At 37.9% G+C, this 24,598-nt stretch overlaps 4 protein-coding genes across 4 annotated transcripts; 3 read left to right on the plus strand and 1 right to left on the minus strand.

Moving 5' to 3' along the window:
• The first annotated feature begins 698 nt into the window (after positions 1-698).
• Positions 699-4,726, plus strand: txndc9 (thioredoxin domain containing 9). Its single transcript, XM_034304347.2, has 5 exons — positions 699-848; positions 2,593-2,791; positions 3,269-3,387; positions 3,489-3,743; positions 3,844-4,726. The coding sequence occupies exons 1-5, from the start codon at positions 787-789 to the stop codon at positions 3,962-3,964; spliced, it is 756 nt and encodes a 251-aa protein (XP_034160238.2). The 5' UTR covers positions 699-786; the 3' UTR covers positions 3,965-4,726.
• Positions 4,727-4,800: 74 nt separating this feature from the next.
• On the minus strand, positions 4,801-8,632 carry mrpl30 (mitochondrial ribosomal protein L30). Its single transcript, XM_026910266.3, has 5 exons — positions 8,335-8,632; positions 8,170-8,247; positions 6,838-6,984; positions 6,390-6,463; positions 4,801-5,207 (listed from the first exon to the last, which is right to left on the minus strand). The coding sequence occupies exons 1-5, from the start codon at positions 8,380-8,382 to the stop codon at positions 5,075-5,077; spliced, it is 480 nt and encodes a 159-aa protein (XP_026766067.1). The 5' UTR covers positions 8,383-8,632; the 3' UTR covers positions 4,801-5,074.
• A 381-nt stretch (positions 8,633-9,013) lies between these two features.
• On the plus strand, positions 9,014-12,001 carry mitd1 (MIT, microtubule interacting and transport, domain containing 1). The gene is made up of 7 exons (XM_026912772.3): positions 9,014-9,503; positions 10,173-10,274; positions 10,475-10,611; positions 10,703-10,789; positions 10,901-11,013; positions 11,177-11,237; positions 11,358-12,001. The coding sequence occupies exons 1-7, from the start codon at positions 9,359-9,361 to the stop codon at positions 11,451-11,453; spliced, it is 741 nt and encodes a 246-aa protein (XP_026768573.1). The 5' UTR covers positions 9,014-9,358; the 3' UTR covers positions 11,454-12,001.
• A 1,479-nt stretch (positions 12,002-13,480) lies between these two features.
• Positions 13,481-24,405, plus strand: cracdla (cracd like a). The gene is made up of 10 exons (XM_026912898.3): positions 13,481-13,578; positions 17,021-17,085; positions 17,803-17,928; positions 18,103-18,238; positions 18,323-18,445; positions 19,329-19,541; positions 19,671-21,108; positions 22,420-23,363; positions 23,452-23,539; positions 23,634-24,405. Exons 3-10 carry the CDS (start codon positions 17,837-17,839, stop codon positions 23,816-23,818), a joined length of 3,219 nt encoding a protein of 1,072 aa, XP_026768699.3. The 5' UTR covers positions 13,481-13,578; positions 17,021-17,085; positions 17,803-17,836; the 3' UTR covers positions 23,819-24,405.
• The last annotated feature ends 193 nt before the right edge of the window (positions 24,406-24,598 follow it).

Below are 24,598 nucleotides of genomic sequence, written 5' to 3' on the forward strand. Positions count from 1 at the left end.
CACTTTTTGTCATTAACCCGTAGTGATAGGTAGATTTGCTCTAATGCAAAAGTCTGGGTGTTGTGTCTACAGTTGCTCAAAACGTTACTCAGCTGGGAAGGATTTGACATTTTACAGCAGGGGTTCTCAAACCTGCAGAGCCAGGGACCCCTTTAACTGTAAAAGAAATTCCACAGACTCCCTCAAAACAGATTTATTTTATGAACATACAACTACTCACATATTAGCCTCTAATATTTAATCATGTAGAGTAATATTTTGTTTATTTATTAGAGCTATATAGCTTGCTGTTCCTGAACTTACACATGAGGTCCACCTTGACATTACTTACAGGGCTACTAGCTTTTGAGTTAGTGGGGTTTGGATTAAATTCATTCCATTGAAGGCACCAGTCAAACCGGCTAATAACTATGAGAACTCAGTAGTAAATATAATAACTCTTATAATGGTGGGATGTGGTTTCCACCACCACTTTCAGAACCACTCTTTTACAGAATCCCAGCTAGGCCGCAGTAGGAAGATGCTGTGGCTGCAGGCTGGAGAGGGTTCAGCAGAAGTAGACACCATAAAACACTGGTGTTAAGCAGAGCTGATATTTTTGCCAGATGTAACTGAGCACCGAAAAGTTATTGCCGCTGTTGGCGTTTTATTACCAAGCTAGTACTATTTTAGACCTAGCTGGTTTGTCTATTTTTAATTCTATCTGGCAAAATCTCCACATCACACACCATGTGATGTTTAGCCCTAGCTCCTTTGGCTTTGAGCAAATATCCCGCGCGAGGCATTATGGGATTTGTCGAACTCACTGCGTCACTGTGCCGCCTTCACCCGAGTGACCGCGCGCGCCGGTAAGTTAACTAACCGACTCGTTAATAAGGATTTCCTTCTTCTGTGTGATATTCTTTAAGGAAAATATATATATATACACACACACACATATATATATATATTTCCTGGTTTATACGCCGAAATTTGTTACAGTGGGCAGAAATATGGTTTATCCAGCTTTTATTTTCTGCCGAAACATGTTTAAGCCGGTTAGCGAGCTAGCTTGGCAACATTACAGCTTGGTTCTAATTTGTTAGCTCATTAGCTAATTTAGTCCAACTGAGTTGAGAAGAACATACAGTAGTGTTTAATGAAGGTCGTCAGGCTGTCTCGGAGATCTCTCTACGGAGATCGACTTAAAGCTGATGTTAGCTATTGTTCTTCTTTGTCCTAGCCGCTAGTCGTTTTAGCCGCTAGTCGTTTTTAAGGTGGCTAGGTTAGCGCGTGAAGCCGCAGCTGCGCGTAATAATGCTTAGCTGCCAACCCAAGCACCTCACTATGATGTCTCCCACCTGCTAATTTGTCCACTGGATGGTTTTAGCCGTTGACAGGTTAATTTTGCTCCCCGATGAGTGATAAGTGTGGGTTAGCTGGACGCACTATAACCATGGCAACAGCTGCGCAGGTAGCGGGCTGAGTGCTAGCGCTGCTGTGTTCCGGCTGGATGGGTGGATCCGCTCTCACACACACACACACACACACACACACACGGATTAGAGTTTTCAGCTCTCACTGGCTGCGTTTTCAGCGTCAAACGTCAATATTCCGTTTAAGGTGAATATTCGGGTTGCAGCCATATTCCGAATAGGATGTTTATATGCGTACAGGCAGAATATTCCTCTATACATGGCTGTTATTAGTATGCCTGACTTGCCATTCATTAGCACCCACAATTCCTTGCGGACCGAGCATGTATCTCCTTTCAGTGGATTTTCTGAATAAGGTCTTTACATGCAACACATTTCCGATAAAAACAGGCATATTCCGGGGTGGGAATCAGAATATTGACTTAATCTGAATTGGGCAATCGGATTGTAGGGTTTACATGACTCAATACTAATTAGAATTAAATTAGATTAATATCGGAATATTGATGTGCATGTAAACATAGCCATTGTAGATGGTTGGTTTCCATGGACGCGACTGATCCAGGCAGGGTGAGAGTCCAGGAGTTAAAGCTTAACAGTGGAGAAACACTGTCGAATGCACATGCTTCCAGACTGCATGATCTACTGTATTTAAGCAGATAACTTCGTATTGTGCTATTTGACATGTATAAAATGCTGAGCAGGATCAGCTGACCTCTCTTCTGGATCAGGGTGGCAAGAAGAAAAGATGTAACTGACTCTGAAATGGATGGCAGGAGATTCAGTCACAAAGCCTGTGCACCTGACTCGTGTTTTCAAAAGGAACAGACACTAAAGTAACATCTAAAATCATTGAGGACATCAGTCAATAGAGCTGAGAACTGTGGTCGAAACTGCATAATGACTGTGATGCTCGTATTTTAGTGCAATATATAAGGTTAAAAAAAAACACGAGCAACTGTTCTTTAGGTGACTGAGAATGTCAATGCAGGATATGTTCAGAGTGTAAGAGCAGTCCATGGACAACTATATACAGAGAGTTGTTATTAGACATGACATAAAATAACATCAGTGCATCAGAAAATACGCCAAATCAATCCAACACCAACACAAATTTTCAGCACTGGTACGTCCCTGTCTCATGTAACTTTTTAATGTGTCTTCTGTATCACTTAAGAGAGAAAGAAGAAATGGCCAATCAGTCAATGGACATCGTAGCTAAGGCGCTGGAGCAGCAAATGCTGCACTCAGCACGGATCGTTGAGGAGCAGATAGACGCTGAGCTGGAGAAGCTAGAGCGCATGGATGAGGATGAACTTGAGTGTCTCAAGGAAAGGAGGCTGGAGGCTCTCAAGAAAGCCCAGAAACAGAAGCAGGTGGGCACTCAGAGATACATAGATGTCCATATGTAAGGTCATTTAAATTATGTTTCATACTCTGGGGCAAAAATGTGGCAGGGTTATTTTTAACAGGCACAAGTGTTACATATCATTCAAAGTTAGGATCCACTTTGTGTCTACCACAGCTTCTTCACAGCCTGTCTGTTATCTGTGAGAGGCTGTTAAAACTGTCTACAAGACTTCATTATTTGAAAGAAAAATTAAGGAAAGGCTATTCTGTTTTAAATTATGCCTTTTTTATTCATTAAATATACTAAATTTCATGCTTTTCTTTGTTTTTATTTTTTGCCCTAGAGTGTATATGACTTGTGTACCACAGCGTTGTACAAGAATATTTGAATAAATTATCAGCTAGCAGGCTGGTTGATTGGATTAGGGCCATTGGGATGTGTTGGCTAAATAAAGATGAACAATCGTTAATAAAGATAGGTAAACACTTGTTTTTCTCCTTAGGAATGGATCTCTAAAGGCCATGGTGAATATAGAGAGATCCCAAGTGAGAAAGATTTCTTTGCTGAAGTTAAAGAAAGCAAGAATGTGGTTTGCCATTTCTACAGGGATTCCACTTTCAGGTACATTTTGTATTAATAGGTCACATTTGTTTTGGCATTGTCTCTTAAAATGATACTTTCTCAGACAGTTAAATCAATCTCTTGTATATCTCTTGTTTAAGATGCAAAATTCTGGACAAACACTTGAGTGTCATGGCAAAGAAGCATTTGGAGACAAAGTTCATCAAACTAAACGTAGAGAAGGCTCCCTTCCTAACAGAGAGGCTTAGGATTAAAGTTATTCCTACACTAGCACTGGTGAAAGATGGGAAGACTAAGGACTACGTAGTAGGCTTCACTGATCTAGGTAACACAGATGACTTCTCGACTGAAATGCTGGAGTGGAGACTGGGCTGTTCAGATATAATCAACTACAGGTAAGCAAAACATTTTCTAAATACATTTGTGTAATTTATATCTTGATATACTAGCAGATATTGTGGCTGAAGTCTCAGAATCTTTATTTCCTTCCTCTAGTGGAAATCGCTTCGAGCCACCTACGCTTGGTCAGAAACCAGGGACAAAGTTCACCAAGCTGGAGAAAAAGACGATCAGAGGGAAGGGCTATGACTCGGACTCTGAATCTGATGATGATTAGAAAACTTTTTCCTCAGGCCTTCCTACAGTCTTTGTAAAACTAACTTGGTTTGTTCCTCTGTCTTCTTTGTATACCTCAGATTTCTTTTCCATATTTCATATTAAACCTTTGTTTCATGATCAATGTGCTTTCAGACACACAAGACTGCATTTTCCTTTATACACCATTTAGGCAGGGAATTCTTTACTCCATTGATCTTGTCTACCTGGATTTGAACTGAAAGAAGTGGAGCCTCATTGATTTAGATCTACACTATAAATAACAAAACTTCATAATGGACAGATTAAAAAAAAAATAATAATAAAATTTCTAACAGCGTATGTACAGATCAGAGCAATCAGCACAGATGTTTACTGAATTCTGGCAATAGCAATCCTCACTTATTTCAAACTGGCTTTATGAATTAAAAAATGAAAGATTATCAGGTTGATGGAGACTCATGTGGTAATAAGCCTGAGATACTTATGTTTTTATATTTATGATGTAATTCTATTTGTTTCCTAGGTTGGTGTAATTAATTTATTACTTTTATGGGAAGAGAATATCTTTGAGAGGCCACAACGAAAATTAACATCACATTTACCCAAAACTAGAGTTCAGCTCTAGGCCTTCATGAACATCACACAAGTGCCAAGAAAGCTACCATTACTGTAATCACTACTGTTTTATCCATGTGAATAGAAACTTAATCTTTGATTTTCTTTATTTTTTTATAGCACTAATTGAATACTCATTAAAAGAAACTCCGCTCATCACTGTCAATGTGTAACTTGTCTTCTGTTTTACTCTCCTGTCAATATAAATGTGGATTAACTGGTAGACACAAGTTCAACAAATTCAGTGAGAGAAGTTTTCTTTAATTTTGTCCATCTCAAAATTTAGTAATATGCTTATACAGGTCCTTACATCTCAAAAAAGGGTTAATTATATTGGGTCCTATACCCACTGACACAGTATAGCCTATTAGAGTCATTCCTCTTTTTACAGAACTAGGATGAAGATATTTTACAACAAGGAATATTTTGAAAGAAAAAGAATCATATTACAGTTTTTTTTTAATGTTTAATCAACAGCAAACACAAGACAGATGTACTGTCTGTTGTAGATGAATTATGAGTCCATGGTTTTCTGTGCTGCTGACATTTGAAGATGGTTTACTACCAGCTCTCCTTTACTGTTTAGATATGAACCTGCCATTTCTTCTTCTGAAGGTAGTCCACTGGGAAGCTTCAAGGGTTGGATCCTACATAACATTAAAATAAAAATAAAATTAGTAGTGGATCACTGATGTGTCCCTATCCACCTGGAGACCTGACGCTTCTTTCAATGTCTGTGTAAGCAATTCAATTCTGGTACATAATGTCAACAATGTGTTATAACAGGCTGTGTGCTCTTTCAGTTCTACTCCAAAGCTGCTAATTCAACTAATTATTTCTAAAGCTATTCTGGAGAGGAATCATGTTGCAGCACAGAAAATGACAGATTTCAGTTCTCTTGTCCACTGGAACTAGAGAACATTAATAGCATTTTTTTCACTGGACAGTGCAACTGGGCAAATTACACATGACCCCTAAATTTTGGCCCTATTTCCCCCACCAAGCTAGCCGTGCCACACTTATGTACCTGTTCTGATGAATTTGGTTACCCCAATTAACCCTAGGTACCACAGTGCAGATTATCAACTGATCGATGTCTCTGGCTGGAATTGCTTCTCTAGCAGCACATAAATCTTCATAAGCTACAGTAGTGTATCAGTAGTAGTAGTGCAGTGGTTGCCAAAGTTTCTCATTCTTCATGTTTTCTTATTGCTAATAAGCTTGATTTTACATTTCTTCCTTATGTTCCACATAAAATCCACCATCTTCTAATTAGGGCAAAGCCCAAATGGCTTCCTACATAAAGTATAACATGATGGAGCTGAACTCCCTTCCTTGTGTTCTTAGTGTAAAATGATATTTGAGATTAAATCCCATGTCCTCTGGTAAGGTTTGTACTTTGGGTGCACAGGTAGCCATTAAGTAAACGTTTCCTCTTTTTCATTTTGAATAAAGATTACAGCTTTGACATTTTCTGTTTGAGCCATTAAAACACGTTATGTGTCATCCTCAACCTATGAGAGAGAAACACGGCAGCACATCACACAATTTACCATCAAATGACACAGGCCTGGTTTCACGTCAATATTGTTTATGTGAATTTCAAGTAGGAGATTACTACTCATGCTTATCAAGTCACCTCCTGATAACCTACAGGAAAACTCCTACTTTCACTGGTAGAGTTATGTGATGGTAAAATACCACATTTGATCAGGATATTTTCTTTTTGCCAAGCCATTTTGTATGGTGGAGAAGATGAAAAAGCTCTGTGTAAACCCTTCAGTTATAAGTTGGGAAACAATAAAACAGTGTAAGAAAACAGAACTCACCTAACCAGGTGCTTAATGATTTTCAGTTGGTTATTCACTGAGGGTGTGTTCTTATGTACTCTGGGCTCATGTGACTGCCGAACAGAAAAACAATAAATGTGTCATTAAGTCATTCATACCTCTGAGATCAAAGGTGAAAACTAAAGTAATAGACCATGTGTGTGCATACTAGTAACAAACGGATACAAGTAATAAAAAAGTTATAGATGTGATAAAATGAATAGATGAATTCTGGGAAAGGATGCTAATCTGTGTTCTGTAATGAAATCACAAGGAAGTTAACAGTGCTTTGTTTATATCATGCTTTTATGTGGTTATGCTGACTGAAGCTTGATTGCAGAAAAACACTATGCAAACAACACGTCTGGACAAATGATGAAACTATGCAGCTTCAAATTCATAAGACTTAGAAATATTTTGCAATCGTACATGCAGAAATGTAGCTCACCTTTAATAACCCCAAACTTTTCACCACCTTTTTTTCCCAGTAAGGTCGTCCCTTTGTGCTCTTGACCCGGGTCACTATGTGGAGTTTATGTGGCTGCTCTGGATCACCACCATACAGTTCATGTTCCTTAGAACGCTCTTCAAATACCTAAATAGTAGGGGGACATTTAAAATATTGATAGAACAACAACATATTTAACACTTGTTTTATTTCTACTGTTCAGAGAAATAAACTTTGCAAATGAAACGTTTACAAAGCAAACTGTGTCAGAAAATAATTTTCAGCAGTTTTCCCATAAAAGCTTCCCCTGAGGCAGGAAAATAGTAGCATGGTACTAAACTATCTATAACAAACCTGGAAGATGGTTACTGTAGTACAGTTAGAGCAAACAAGTATTTAGACATGTTTGTTTCTGTTATATAATATACACTCACTGTCCACTTTAATAGGAACACCTGTACACCTATTTATTTATGCAGTTATCCAAACATTCAATCATGTGGCAGCAGCACAATGCATAAAATCATGCAGATACAGGTCAAGAGCTTCAGTTAATGTTCATATCAAACATTAGACTGGGGAAAAAGTGTGATCTCTGTGTCTTTAATTGTGGTTGTTGGTAAGAACAAGAATCTGAGGCTCTCATGGGCACAGACTCACTGAAACTGGACAGTTGAAGACGGGAAAAAGACCAGGTATACACTCTAATTCCCATGATAGCCTCAGATTCTTGTTCTTGGCTGAAAGGAGTGGAACCTGATGTGGTCTTCTGTTGTCGTAGCCCATCCACTTCAAGGTTCGATGTTTTGTGCAGGCTGAGATGCTTTTCTGCTCACCACGGTTGTAAAGAGTGATTGAGTTATTATATCCTTCCTGGTAGCTCGAACCAATCTGGCCATTTTCCTCCGATTTCTCTTATCAAAAAGGCGTTTCCACTGACAGAACTGTCGCTCAGTAAATGTTTTTTGTTTTTCACACTAGTCTGTGTAACAACAAGGTGTTTCAGCCTGTAGACTCTCTGCACACACTGTTTTTTGTTTCACGTCAAGATCACTGAGATCACATTTTTCCCCATCCTGATGTTTGATGTGAACATTAACTGAAGCTCATGACCTGTATCTGCATGATTTTATACATTGCACTGCTGCCACATGATTGGCTGATTGCATGAATGAGTAGGTGTACAGGTGTTCCTAATAAAGTGCTACGTGTAAATAAACACAGTTAAAACCTAATGCTCAACAATTTGCACTTTAAGCTTAGTTTTTGTTTTTTTTCCTTTCAAACCTAATGAGATGAAGTGCACAGACAAAACATTTTTCCTTTACGTACCTGTGGAGGAATACGAGATCTTGTAAATTTGCTCCGACAAACCATGTACACTGGCCGTGATATAGCTTCTGACTGATTCTACAATGACAAGTTGACACATTTATTCATTTATTACCCTGAAGTCAAGGGAAGAATGAGTCTGAGGAAACACAGCTGCATGTGTACCTTTGCCAAAGCAGTGACAGACATGAGGACTCGACCCAATCCTGCCATTTCTTCTGTTTGGATGATGGAGGCTCACATGTACACCAAGGTTATTAATGTTCTAACATGTACTGTGCTAACGGAAAACTAAATCCGACACAACTCACTCCACTCAAATGTATCTTTAGCTTAACTTCACACGAATCTGCTCCTGAACATTAATAATATTAAGGAAACTTTACAATTTCAAGTGCACAATTCACATACATCAGTGCGTAAGACAAAACGGAAACGGAAGTTGGTCCCTCCACATAAAATGTCCTGGGAGTATGCGTTGAGTATTTAGGTTCCTATGCTTTTACCGTTTCATAAACCTTATATTTATATCTTTATTTATTTATATTATATACTTATAGGATATGAAACGATATCAACTTGCTACTAGAATCTATTTGGTATAGTACATGTAATTTTAAGGTAGATGTACAGTTATTTTCCATTACTGCAAACACCTATTCAACCAGTAGAAAAATAGGTATTGAGCATTTTAGTCTAAAACGTCTACTATAGGACGAATCACAAAGGATTATCACAGCACTATTTGCATTTTAAGGCATACAGGATTAGTGAATATAGGATATAGATTAAGCAAAGCGAAAAGTTCAAATCTTGATACCGGTAGCCACACAGTCCAGTAGGTGGCGGTAATAAACCTTAACGTTGGCTGTCAGCCGCCTCAATTCAACGAAGAAGAAGAACAACAACAAGCCGCCCAAATGAATGTCAAGGAAGTGTTTAGTTCTGGCGTTTTAGATAAAACGCCTCCGAAATGCTCAATGTAAACTAAAATGTTGATGTTACTTACCTGGTTAGGAGGACTAATGTGGGTTTAATCTGTGGAACTCAATTTTTTGATCAAGAACTGATCAAGACCTAATCAAGAGCTGATCAAGACCTAATCAAGAGCTGATCAAAACCTGATCAAGACCTGATCAAGACCTAATCAAGAGCTGATCAAGAGCTGATCAAGAGCTGATAGACAGCCATGGCACAGAACTGGCTGCCTGGCATGGAAACATCAGCTGTGTCTGTGCTCAAGAGAGCTGTAGAGCTGGATCACAGTTCACGCTTTCAGGAATCTCTTGTGTGCTACCAGGAGGGCATTCAGCTACTTCTAGATGTGCTGAAAGGTAATAAACCATAAACCTCGGCCAAACATTGGTAAACTATTTATATGATACAAATAAATGAGTATTTTATAAATGTGTGGTGGCCTGGGACTGGGAAAACCTTTCACATGGTGTAATTTTGACATTTTCTATTATATGATATTCTGAAATCTATTAGCTTTCCTGGACTGAAAGTTGTCATATTTGCACAATCCAATAAAGTTAAAGTCTAGTCACTTCCCAAAAGTTAAAAGGGAGAAAACAGCATTTAAATATTCCATTCAGATTTTTTTAAGACACAAACACCCTGACTGGCCAAAGGTAACTGCTATTAATTGATTTAATTAGTACTTAATTTAAAATCTAATAAGTAAAATAGAAAGAAAATATGACAGTGAAAGCCATGTTTATCTTTATACTCTCCTTTATTCCTAGACTACTGCCATTTTTGCTTTTGTGTTTGTTATTATTTATTATTTACCCGACCTGATCTTTGCAAAAAGCTCCTGTAATTTTAGAAAGTGAATGAAAACTTTTTACATTGTTTTGGAGGAATATATTTCTGCTATTTTTAAGTAGCGATGTCAATGTATGTTAAATGCAGAAAATTGTCATTTTCATCTGATGGATTTTTCCACTATCCACTATCACTGGAAACTCTAATTCCTGTCCTAACCTGCCTTTTCCCAGCAATAAAGGATGAATCCAAAAAAGTCCACTACAGAGAAAAGATCAAGGGTTACATGGATCGAGCTGAGCAGATAAAAGAGCACGTAAACAAACTGAAAGAAGGTAAAATAAAGATGCATGCTTGGGGACTGTCCAAGAAGCTCTTAGAGAGCATGGTATTCTGTCACTTGTTTTGCATATTGTAAATCATTGCATTGCAGACCATTACGTGGACTGTGTTCTTCGCTCATGTTCATTTAGGTTCACGTGCTAAATCATTGTTACTAGCCACTCATAACATTTTCTTTGCTTATTCTTTTCAGAAGGGAAATACCATGAGCAAATTAAAATCACTGACGGTGCCACAGGTTTCAGCTATGAGACCCTTTTCAAGCCATACATTAGCGAAGGACTCACTGAAGTCTGGGTTGAGGACCCTTATATCCGCCATGTGCACCAGGTGACAATGACCAAAAAAGTCTACTTTAATGGACAATAGATGTTTTTTCTTTTCAAGAAAATAAAATTATAAAGTGTTCTGTGCTTTGCAGCTGTATAACTTCCTACGTTTTTGCGAAATGCTGCTGAAAGCCAAATGTAATGTTAAGAAGATTAATCTCCTGACCTCACAAGATGAAGTGAGTCCTGCCTTGTTTGTTTATCTGTATGGGATATACAATACTGTGATTATGCTATAAATCTGAAATATTATAGGTGATGTTTTTAAATGCAATATGTAATTTATGTAGGATAGCTCCTCCCAGCAAGAGAGTGCCCTAGCAGAAATCCGCCAGTCTTTGCAGACTCAGGACGTGTGTCTGGACATTAAATACTCCTCCACTATTCATGACAGGGAGATCAGGTAATATAGATCATATGGAAGACTGTGTTATGACTTTTTAAATAAAAAATACTTTTAAACATCTAAGCAATAAATAAACAATGAGCAATTAAACATTCTCATTTTTGTAAAGTATGATTTGTACTGTAAAATGAAATTAACAAGCAATGGTTTATTTGCTCAGACTCGATAGTGGTTGGATTGTCAAGATTGGCAGAGGGCTTGATTACTTCAAGAAACCTAAGGTAAGACCCATATGAAACTACATACTCTTATAAAATACTATTTTTTTGGTTTAGCATATTGTGGTAAAGGGTTATATAATTCTAAGATAGATGCTACTGTGTTTTCTTTGTTTTTTAAAGGGTCGTTTCTCCATTGGCTACTGCGATTATGACTTGAGAGAATGTCATGAGACTACAGTGGATGTCATCCATACAAAGCACACCAAGAAGACATGACCAAAAAAAAACAAAACATTTGCATTCAGTGTATTTGAGTTAATCTACTATGCACTACTTGGACTAGTGGGTTTATACTTGTTTTCTATTTTTAACTCTGCTAAGGGTTTAATGTTTACAAATTAATCTGAGAGCTGAGCACTAAGTGCCTAATATATTAAAGTGCACGTTGTTGGCCATCATACAGTAATGCATGTGTTCTCAAAGCTTTATGGTCAGCATCCCCATTTTAAAAGCTCAAAATGATAAATATAGCAAGAATATTGCATTGTAGTGTTTCTAGCTATAAACCATGACTATGATGTGCAAAAATACGCTTATTTCTATTTTAAACAGCGTCACTACTAGAGTGTAGTGTAAAGGCCACTTTGATTGACATGAGTGTGTGGTGAACGTGGCCCTGGTGGCATAAAAATGGACTTAAGAGAAGCTCGGAATTAAGTCTAATGAAATGTTAATAATAAATGATCAGATTGTTTTATAATATTAATTATAATAATAACTATTATTAAATATTCTATAAACCAAGTTATATGCCTAATATAATCAAATTGCATCACACCTCATACTTTTGTATGAGGTGTGATGCAATTTGATTATATTATTTGTAATAAAATACTAACGTCCTGTGTGCAGTGCTTAATTTTTGTAAAACATGAGGTACCAAAACTCCAAGGGAGAGGTGATCTAGCAAGTGGACAGAGAGAGAAAAAGTCCTTGAACATGTAGACACAGCAGTGCTCTGAGCTCTTTACATGATAGCAGTGTAGCCAGTAGAGTAGGTATGATCACTGTGGCTCAAAGATATATACAAAAATATATTATTATTATTATTATTATTATTATTATTAATATAACAACATGAATAACACATGCCTTGCTTTTTTTTAGTATCTTTTTTCTGCCCTATTACTTTTGTGCACTCTTTAAGGAAATGACATTAAAGTCAGCTGCCCTGTTTCCTCTATATCCATGATGCGAGAGCACGTGCGTGACTGATAAGGTGTGTAGGCCAATTGGTCATCATGGAAACGAGCTGATTGTATTTTTCGAAGGGAGGTGACAAAAACAATGATTATTGAATAAAGTGAGTTTATTAGGGTTTGTTTTAAAATGTAAAAAAAAAAAAAAAAAAAAAACCTAATAAAACCACTTCAATGAATAATCATTTTTTTGTCACCTCCCTTCCAAAAACACAAGCAGCTTGTTCCCATGATGACCAATTGGCCTACACGCCTTATCAGTCTCACACAATTACTGTATTTAATTTTATTTTTAATAAAAGAAAAAAGCTGCAGAGGTGCCAGAACACAGGCACTCCAGATTTTTTTTTTAAATTGAATTTCAAAAATACAAAACAATTCAGCAAGTTCTCAAGACATTTGACATAAACAGTACAAATACAAAATAAAAATAACTAACTAAATCAAAACAAAAATAAATTAAAGGGCATCACAAATATATATTAAATTCATTTAACAAAGAAACTGGCTTTTTTTTATTTTTCAAAATAAAATTCAAAACTCAAAATAAATTTCAAGGGCTGTTTGGAAATGAACAAAATTGGGTTTTGTGTCACTCCACTTACTTTGATGAATATAAAATTCTCCTAATAACAAAAACAGATCAATAATATACACCTGTCTTTTTGAAATGCCATATTCATTTGAGTGAATGATATAAACGTGTATAAAATACTCATTCATTGGTATCACAGGCTATAAAGAGTTTACCAGTGTTACCAATGTGTGGCCAAGGTTTATGGTTTTAAAATTGTTGATAGAGTTAGGGCCGAGTTTAATTTCATTTTTAAACTCACAGATTGTGACATCTCATGCCAAAAGAGAGATGAAGTACTGGCTGTATGGGGTGTCGTTGCTGTTATGGGATTAGTGTTTTTCCTCTGCACAGTCGCCATCTAGTGGACATTACTGCAAACTACACAACATTTCATTCCGAAATGCATGTTGTGGGCGGAGTCACACAGCAGCGGCTCGTTCTGATTGGCTGCCTCTCAGCAACAGCTGGCCACGCGCAGCCGCTCGGATACAGCGGCGCTGAGGCGCTCTGAGGCAGAGAGCCAGACTACCGACTTTGGATAGTAGTTCTGTTGAAGTGGGAGGACGTGAGTAGTCTAAACATTTCAAACTGTTTATTAATTTAGTATAATGACAAATGCGCTTGTTTTCATTGTACCAATGTGTGTAACATAGGCTGGTTTAATATAACTGATTAATTTGAATGCGACCACAGTTTCGATGTAACTTCTTTCTATAGGCTAAAAGTCAGTCAGTGACTGTGAGTCAGATTGTCATTTTTGTTTACAGTTTGTATAAACCTACTACTTCGAAGTCCGCAAATCAGAGCTTGCTGTATATCTTTATAAATCATGAGTGCCCCATATCCCCATTCTGTGATAACTCGTCAGTATTCTCTTAATAAAAAACGTTTATTTTAGTGAAATAACAGCTCCAGTGAGCCTGGAAGAGGATTAAATCTGGGTATAATCGCCCTTAATCTCTGCTAGTCCTCATCATCTCAGATTTTTAATAGATTGGGTCTCTAAGTAATCTGTCAGCCATGGGCACTGAAGAGCTCACGTGCTACATGTATGTGAAAAAGAGACAAACAAATAAACAAACAAACAAAACAACGACATGATAGAATCCAGATATATTACTATTAGACATAAAACTATGTAGAATTAAGACTAAAAGGCTAAAATTTGTTCTTGATATCAGAATTATGATGTCATGCCATATAATCATGGGAATTCAGGATATGCTATTTGTGCTCAGTGACATGTAGACATGTGATTGTCAGACTAAGAGTGACTTCTTGAGTCTGAACTCCCAGTAGTGTAGCCTACTTAAAGACAAGTGTGTCATTATAATGAAGAATATGGCTCCTTATTAACTGGACCATCAGTGTGAGATGTAATAAAATGGCAGCTTGTAATGTAGGGTAGCTGAAAGTCACCCAGATGTCATGGTGATTTTTTGTCCAGTAGGAGGAGGAAAGGAGGAGGATTTGCAGACTCCTGATCCTGGCACAGATTTGTGCTCTGTATCTGGGGCAAAGCCGCTCTGTGCTTTGTGCTGTGCTCGATATGAAATGTTCCATCCAGAAGACAGAGAAGAACGATTAAGCGAGTGATTTTTTTGGGGGGAGAGGGTTAAAAACATGCCTAGGCTTAGGTGGATTAACTATTGGCCTGCTATGTAGTTATGTATTTTACTATGAGGAGCATGGGCTCTTGGAATAGTTGCATTTGTCAGACAAATAATGTCTAAAAAGCTGTGTGTGTAATGTGTAGTTGTAATTGCTCACAAGTAGTGTGTTTAACACACTGGAATTTTTTAATTCATTTTAAAAAATTCATTTAATTTTTTAATTTTTTAACACATTGGTAATCTGAGGTTTAATGAGGAAGAGTTTACATAATTACTTAAAAAAAAAACTGTGTATTGAAATTAACGAAGTAGAACAAATAGAGTGCTAACCATTACAGTACCATCATGATTTCAACCAAAATATTCATAATTATTGATTTAAATAGTGGAAAAGATATATTTAGAGGAATTTAGAGGAATAGGTTATAAGATAGGTTTAGAGGAATAACGGATCTAACCCGAACACAAAATCTCTTTGTTTCATAACCAGCCATCTATACTGGTAAGCTATTAAACATTGCTGAAAAAAATAGTATCATATTGCTTAAAATGCCTGTTCCTTTTGTTTAAAAATAGTCTCTTTATGGGTTTGATGATTAAACACGCACTATCAAATTTATGTTTACAGGTTCACAAATCTTTATTGATTAGATGGACCGAGGTGCTTTACACCCATGGAACTCAATGAAACTTTTTCTATACTGAACAATAAAAATTGCCCCATAATATAACAATTTGGTATTCAGTTAAGGGAGTGTGTAGTGGTGCTCATTTTGATGAAATCAAAGTAATGGCAATCACAGGATCAAATAAGACAGTTAAAATGTCCCTCAGTTGAACGCTTAACTAAATGCTTACAACACTAAATAACTCTTTGTGCTTCTGCTGAATGAACCTCTCTGATTGTCAATTCTGACACTGAGAAGCTTAGTGATATATAGTGTGTTGTAATGATGTGTAAATGATGCCTTTCTCATCAACCCATCAACTGAGTGTGTGCCAAATCTGTTTAGTGTCTCATTAGAAGCTTGCATCTGTTGGTCAGTATGTTAATTATGCAAACAGTTTGAGTGTGGATGCATAGCAAATTCAAATTCTCTATTTTTGTATGGTGATGTCTTTGGTCATTTATTTAGTTATGTGAGGCAACAGGTAAGGATTCAGCAATTTTAAGTCCAAACACTTTTCGTAATATTTATTGAAATTGTCCTTACATTCCTGCAGTTGTCAATAAAATATCTATTCAGAGGAGAAAGTCCAGGATTTGTGGCATGCCAGAAGTAATAGCTTCCAACAGCTCTGTCAATCATGTTGCCTGTTAATTAAGAAATGCCTGCTCTTGCACTAGCATTCAGTGGTTCTAACCTAGGCATGTGTTTTAGATTTTGGCCTAGACATGCCATTGGGAAAAAAAAAACATTGAAGAGAAGGGCTGTATTTGTTTGGATCTCAAAAAACTAGCTAGCTTTAGCTAACCTACACCAAAATCACTGACTGCAGCTTTAGGTACATTTGATTATTTTATGGACTTTAGACAAGCCTGCTCTTATACGTTGAGGTTCATCATGCATTGGTTTATGTAGACATCTTGACATGTACCTGATTCTAATTGGACATTCATTTTTGACATGCACTTGTATCATGTCAGCTATGGAATGAGAGCAAGAACTACATACTTTTGCATGCAGCTAATCAAAGAGTAAAAGGTCTCTGTATGTAGTCAGTCCAATCTTCACAACAGATAGTGCACATAGACACACAATCACAAATGTTCAGGTACACAAATATACACACATTGCAGTGTGTTACTCTTGGAGTGCTGACCCACTTTTTGTGAACTGAGCGAGGTGATTTGTGCCACATCCTCTGGTAAATATACACTACATGCCAAAAGTCAAGTCACTTGAACATGTTGAACATCTAATTAAGTTGTACAAAGATCTGGTACCTAAGATCACCGAACCTCTCACCAAACAAAGATGCTGTCAGGTGAATTTGTCTGTTCAAATAGAAAAGTGCAGCCACCAGTCAAAAAGGTTAAGAATGCCATACAACCACGCATACACATAAATCCTGCAGACATACAGTCTAAGATATTAATGACTTGCAGCTCACACATTCACCTGGGAAAACACATCTACTTAGCTGACCTTTTGGAGATTAGTTAGTATGGCATCTTGAGTAGAGAAAACAAGAGAAAAATATGCAGTTGTAGAATGCTGGACTTGAGTCACATTATAGAAAAGAAAGCTGTAGTCACAACACTCTGGCCTGGATCAAAATAAGAAAGCAACACTGTAGGAATCTCTTATCCTGTATCACATGTCTCCATGTCTCTGTATCACATCCTGTCTTACATATCTCTCTAATTTTGTCCTTTCTTAATTTTGATAGCTATGAAGAAAATGATATGTAGGCCACATGGGATCAGGAGGGAAGGAACAATGAAAATTTAAGAGGTCAGTACGTCCCCAGAATGTTTTCTCATTATTTCAGTATTACATCTAAGTAGACCTGATGATATATTTCTATTTTATAGAATGTTGGGGCCATTTAAAACACATACCAGCATAAGCTTGTACCTGCTGTGTGTTCTCATTATAATCATGTAAATTTCAATTTTATTAACTCAATATTTTATAGATTTATATATTATAATTGACAGAATAGGATATGTTATCATAATATGTTGATGTTTCTGTTATTTACAGTACTTACATACAATAATGTTTATTTCTTTATTAAAACTGCAACAAAATTAATATAATACAGTGGTATTAGACATGCTCTGCAGCTCTAAAAGTAGTCAAAAACTACAATATTTTTTAAAACTGGCCTAATTAAACATCTAATACTTTCTAATTATGTATAATTATAATCAAGCATGTTTTCTAACACTATGCTTCTACCCATAATATAAGCTGAATTATAGCACACAGTGGGCAAGAGATTTAATGGAATTGTTTGGAACATAATTTTTGCTTGTTCAGGAATTAACCACAAGGGATGTACAGCTTCAAGTAAAATAGAGCTTGTTAGACTTAAATACTATAATATCCAAAATTTATAATGAATTTTAACTTTATAATATATTGTATATATCACATATCACAAAATGTTTTCCCATAGTGAATTGTAGTTTTTGTTTATCGCATGGCTTTCTGTGCACTATCAAGGAAGAAGATACTCAAGTTTACGCTGTTTGGAAAAATGAAGAAAAAGGGGAATGTGGGTGTGATGAAGCAGAGTAAGTCAGCTAGTGACATTACACGAGGAATTCTGGACCTAAAAGATGACTTTCGGTGAGAAAATATGTTGCTTCCATGTCATGATTTGTTATAGTACTTAAAGAAATTTGGTGGAAAAATAGTTGACATTAATTTAAATTTATCTTTTGTGATTTATTTTGACTGTTTTTTATAAATTATATTAAAATCAGTCATTAACATTGTAATTAAATCTGTAAATCCTCTCAGCTGTTTCCAGAGCAGGCTGGGAACCAGGTCATTGTCACATGACAGTATCTTTCTGTCAGAAAACCGTCAATCAGACCCTGAGCCACCAAGGGTTCTTTCCCAGGAGAATGGCCATAGAAAAATCCAAGCACTCCAAGTGAGTGTGTTACAGTTACAAAGTGAGAATTACAGTTAAATTACAAGCACTTACATTCTGTACTCCTTGGTGTGCTTTGGTTAGATGAAGCTACAGACACAAAAGATGCATCTTGGCCCACCACCTCTGGTGTTGCCTATTAAACAAACTGAAGACCATCAACACCCCACTGAAGTCCTGACATTGGCCAAAAACCTGCCACACAAGGTAACCAACTTTACACACAGCCTGCCCAAATGCCCATAACGAATGCACTCTCTAAAAACATGTTTACTATAGTTCTATAATATTATCTAACAGGTCTCTTTACCAAGTCTTATGTAGAAATCAGTATAATGTCCTGTATTGAGTTTTGCAGTACTGTGTCCTTTGCTTTGCTGTGACCATCTTTTCATCTTTTGTGCATTTACCATGCATTACTGTCATCCCATGGTTTATGTGATGAAAACCTTCCCATCAGTTTTTAACAGTTTTTTGTTTTCTCAGGAACCACAGATTTTTAAATTTAGGCATATGTTTAGTGGAACTGGGACTATTATTTTGGCTCAGCTTTCATCTTCTTTTGTCTTTATATCTGCTTGTTCTGTGCACCTGAGCCTTGCCATTACAAAGGTTTCTCGAACTTCATAGACATGTTCCTCAAATAATTGGCAAATTCCTATAGCTTAAAAAAAGTTCACATTTCATCAGGGCCAGGCTTATGCTCAGGCTAAGCTGGGGTATAGCCACGGATGGTCTTAGGTCAGTGGGAGGCCCGGACTTGAACCATTGTTGGGGCCCTACACATACACCATGACATGACTCTCCAATCAACTGCTCCAATCATAATAAAATTCAAGGTTGCTAAACCACTATTTTTTGACTATAGTGAAGTCCATCAGATATTTTTTTCTTTGTAAAAACCATTTTAAGTTTTTACATTTACCAAATAAGCTGGTCTTCATATGAACAGAAGGCAGTATAAACAGAAAATTGCCATTATGGGTCAATGGTACTTTATCAGCCTCTGTCTCACAGCAGTAGCTGAAAAAAAACCAGCCAAATTTCTAGTGCATGATTAATAATTTTTTACTTATCATTTTTAATTCAGTCCCACCTGAAGTCTTCATCACAAGGAGTTTTACCCCATCCAATCAGCCCTACACTGCCACGATTATATTCCTCTGCACCTTTACCTGGGGTAGATTTCAGCACCCTTCCCCAGTTTATCCCCTGCCTAGACAACTCTGCTGCCCGCCATCGGATGTCCATTAAACCTCGGAATCAGAGAGCCAGCACTAAGAGCAGAAGAATGCCCACCTCAGTGAGTCTGACTCATTCAATCCAATGATTGGGAATATTGGAAATACAGCATTTATGTAGTAACATTTAGATTAATGTTTGATAGAGTGCTATTTGCCTCAAAACTTCTTACACCCTTCTCCCTGGACAGAATGGAAGCAGACCTCGCTCAGAGAGTATGATCATCCTGGAGCGGCCTCTAACTGAAAGTAAAGAAGAGGACGGGATAGCTGTCACCAAGGACATGACCCGTGTTCGCTCCTACTCCTCGCAGATCATTAGGCCAGGGAAGGGCCTAACCGCTACTCCAATCAAAAGCCCGTGTCCCACTTCACCACTAAAATTACTGGTGGGAGCTAATGATGATTATCACCCACGTGCTGTGAGTCAATGTAAAGGAAAGGATGAGCCTGCTGTGAGCACCACTGCAGATAAAGGAACTAAGCAGATACTGAAATCGGCAGAAGGCATGGTTGCTAAACGTCCTAGGTCAGCTGGGCCAATCAGTCATAAAGGGAGTGGAGACCATAAAGAGAGTCTCTATAGCTCCAAACTTAAGGGTGTTGAAGGCAATGCTGTGCCGAATGTATGCTCTGTATATACTACGAGTCCCATTTCGTTAGGTACTGAGCAGTCTCAGCCTAAAACTGAAAAGGTATTTAATACAATAACGACTCATTTTAAGGGAAATACATTGAACAGGAACAGGGTCCAAGATACAATGCAGGAAAATTATCTTCAAGGCCAGCCACTGAAACCCCTTTCAATGCACAGAAATACATCACCCTTAGATGACAAATTTGAGGTCAGAAATGTACACCAAATCTCTTCAGTGCCACTTTCCAGTGAGGAGGGCTGCCTACAAGAGGCCATAACCCAACAACGGTCTCTAAGCTTTTCTGTCTCCTCAGATGAAAGTCACGAGAGGCAGAGAACTGGAAGCTTCACTGGACACTTCACTGGACAGATGGAGCAAGCAGGAGGAAAGAGAGAGCATGTCTTCCCATTCATAAAACTTTCACCAAACCTCAAAACACAGGATCTACACAAGAATGCACAAGTAAAGGCAACAGGGAAGGATCCATCACAGACAGGTGCTACCAGCACTCCAGCAGTTTCAACCAAACCTAGAGATCTGACAATAACTGTGACTGCTGGCCAAGAAAGAGGGGAGAGTCCAGCAAATAAACCCCGAGACATGGCAGTGGAGACTCAGGAGGGAGTTGAAGAGGCAGATGAGGCAAATAAGGAGCTGAAAATGAACAAGGTCAGTAAGGAGAAGAAAGAGGAAAGCAGTGCTTCTGAAGTGAAGCTGCATACCACGTCTCAATCAGAGGTCACTGTCAAACAGCATAACACTGAGGTCAGGAGTCTGAGCACACGTTGGCTGCCAGAATCTTCTACTCCTATAGCTGTAGTCCAGAATGACAGCAAGGTGGGGCCTGGAAGAGAAACTTGCACAGTTCTCAGAAGTCCTCCACTCTATAACACTGAGCTCTTTACCTCTGCTGAGTCTCCGGTATTCTCCAGTATTCGATCTGAGAGTGCCAGAAGGGACCAAGAGAGAGCTGGACTAATTAGATTTCCTGGTAAGTCTCTCTTTTTGTTTTATAAAACCCCTTTCAGACATATCTGAAGTTACAAATTCCTCAGCTGGAAGCAGTGGCTAAAGAGGTCAAACAAAATAAATCATGGGAAGCTATGATGCCAAGATTTTCTTTCTTAGTAACACTGGAAAGTAATCTGTGCAGCTCCCTATGGCCTTTTCACACTTGCACACATTTTTCTGCAGTGAGAGTGTGGTATGTTTAGTCAAGTGTGAAAGCCGATTTTGAACACGAGTGTGATCTATTGAATTGATCTCAGAGGCAACTGCAAATGGTGATATGGGGTTTGCTTCATGTAAGAGCCAACCTCTTCCAGGGTCAGGTCCTGTATAATGTCACTGGTTGAATCATCACGTTAATTCCTATTTCAAGTTCCAGAACAAGGAAAAGAAATTTATGGTCTGCAAATGAAAAAGACATTCTTAATGACATATAGGGTGTTGAAGGCATTCAAAACAAGTGAATACAAACTCAAAACTCAATTAGTTTGAGAAGTAATAGAAAACCATGTTTTGATTAAAAGGCAAAGTAATGCACCATGGATGGGTTGCCAGACCATTGTAGAGCACGATGCACACAAACATTCACACATCTCATTCACTCAATTCAGACAATTTAAAGTAGCCAGTCCATCTGCCGGCATGTTTGTTGTCTGCAAAACTGCACAGGCCTGAGCTCCTGATCAAGCAAGGGACTCTGGAGCTGTGAGGTGGTACCACTGTGCCAGTCATTAAGGAAACATTAATTTAATAAATGTCATTAAATAATTGCTAATATAAACAGTAAAGGAATTAAAAAAAACATGGCTATTCAAAAACAGCAAAAACTTATTTAGCAAAAACTGCATGCACAGTAGCAGTGACGTATAGAATTTCGGTGTGTCTGCAGCTCAGAAGGATTTTACCTTCTGTGCTCTCCCCCAAATGAGCCCAAAATTCATCCAGGATACAGAATTGAGTATTCAGGCCAAATGTGAAAATGTCTTTAGTGTGAGCCAAGATTCATTCAGCCATTGGTCCTATCAGATCTGTGTCCTTGAGTTCACATTAAACTGCTTCACTCATTGTTTACAGTGCCCAACTTAGTTCTTAATCAACTATACAAACATACTGCAGATAGTGGAGAATTTTACTTCAAGTGCACTTTCTGTGCTTTACTGCTTGAGAACAGTAAAACACATGGTCTTAGCCTGGATAAAGAATCCCACTTTCCCTTAAATAAACATACAAAGTCAATTTCATATCTAAAAATATTATACGGACTAAACATATGTTTAACTGCCTTTCATTACAGATTTGCAGGCTTCAGCTCAATCGCCACGGTCACCTATTAACATCACTATGAGTACGCCAGTGTGTGTGATGGAGAAAAGTCCTCTACAAACAAGTACATATGAGTCAAGAGAGGCTTCCACTGAGCTATCCTGGATGACAATGGCCCGAGAAAAGACCAGAAGCCTCCAGCAACTCTTTACAAACACACTGAATGACCTTGCCGGCCTGCAGACAGCCACACGACCAGCTGCATCTCCACTAACCCAGATATCTTCACAGCCCAGTGCAGGATCTATGAGGCCCAAACAACAAACATCATCTGCACAGCCCTCTGTCAGTCCATTAGAGACTCAACTACCGACTGTACATGCTTCTGTTAGGGCAACACATCCAACTCAACCACCAACTCAGAAGTCTTCCATCAGCCTGGCACAGCTATCTGTAGATCAGTCAGGAGGAGTAGATTTCTCCTTAAAACAAACTCTTTACCCAACAAGTCAAGTACAAACAACACATCTCGGTGCCAGACCAGGACAAATGTCTACTCGCTCAGCTACAAAACCAGTGCAATTGACAGGAACTTATATATCACCTACCCAATTCAATTCTCAGATAATGCATGCAGCAGAGCAGCAATTATCCCAGATGTCAATACATCAGGCCCATCCAATCCAGCAGTCTCTACCACAAAGTGTGACAAAACCTCAATCACCACAATCCCTTCATCTATCGTTGAGCCCAAAGCTGACACCCCATCAGCCTGATCATCAATCACCCTCACCAGTTTCACAGCCCAGGCCACTTGGGGAAAACTTGTCCTCTTTGCCTTTAGGGAATGTGGACTGGACCTCCATGCCCCGGGGAAAAAGCCCAGCAGAAAGCCAAGCTCAGTATGCAGGAGGCATGGGGAGCAGGGCTTTATTTAGCGAGCAATCGCACCACCAAAAACCTGATGCAGTCAAGGTGAGGCTCATGGATTTTTGCCTTATTCACAGTGGATCCAACTTTAAATCAAAGTTTATATCCTCTTTGTCTTCTACATTATTAATAGGTAGTGGGCCAGAAATCTACACCAGACTCCCGAACCTATCAGTCTTTGGATGAATTTCTAACCATTTCCAGTCATCGCAAGTTCACAGGTACTGGTCTAATGCATAGGTGTGTATGCATGTAATTTAATGTGACAGAAATTCTGTTTCTAACTAAATATACCTGACTTTATACCTACCTCAGAATTAGCAGTTTCCCCTGGTCCCATGAGGCTAGACCACGAGGTCAAATATCAGAAGAAAACATTACCACCACCATCACCTTCTTCATCATCATGTCTTCAGTCAAACAGTGATAGTAGACAACCTTCCTGGCTGGAGCTGGCAAAGAGGAAATCCATGGCATGGAGTGACAAGACTATGGACTAAATTAGATATGAGAGCATACTAAATTATAAAATTTCAGGAAGGACTGAGAAGACAGAATATCTGATCTATCAAGTTTGTGTGTTTGTGTGGGTGAGCAGATGAAAAAGCTGTGGAAGGAGAAAGAAAAAAACAGAAAGTACAGGAAGAAGAAAAAAGGTCTTGCAACTCCCACAAACACACAGTTACACAATTTTTTCGTATACCCTTGGTTATGTTGTTCTCAGGTTTATCACATTGTTGTTTTATTAAGGAATTATAATATAATATATAAAAATATAAATTTTTAATCCATTTATAAATTATACTTTTTGCTTGACTAAATGTGACCAATTTTAATTATAAGTTAATGTTTGGAATTACAGAATTAAATGCATATTAGAAGAGGTAGAATTATGGTAAGTTTGTCTTTGAACCATTAAAGTATGTGTATAAAAATGAAATATAACAGTTATACAAGACAGTTATGAACAATTAAACTTCATTTTGAAAAGGATTTTGCAATGAACTGGTTTAACTGGTTTGAGGGAAATTACACTTCCATAATTATTAGTCAGAATACTGTATTTCTGCAAAGTTCAGTTAGTAAGTGAGTTTGAATGATTACTTGGATTTTAGTATGAATGTTATTCAGGCGAAGGGGCCAGTGTTTACCACAATCTCCTGAAATTTAACACAGTTATTTAATAGTGCATATTTGAACAAAGTGTTTTAACCTGGAATCTGGTGAAGTGCTATTAATGATTTAATGCAGTGGTTGTCAAAGTGGGGTCTGGGGACTCA

This window comes from Pangasianodon hypophthalmus, chromosome 5 (genome assembly GCF_027358585.1).
Source record: "Pangasianodon hypophthalmus isolate fPanHyp1 chromosome 5, fPanHyp1.pri, whole genome shotgun sequence".
Taxonomy (NCBI): Eukaryota; Metazoa; Chordata; class Actinopteri; order Siluriformes; family Pangasiidae; genus Pangasianodon; species Pangasianodon hypophthalmus.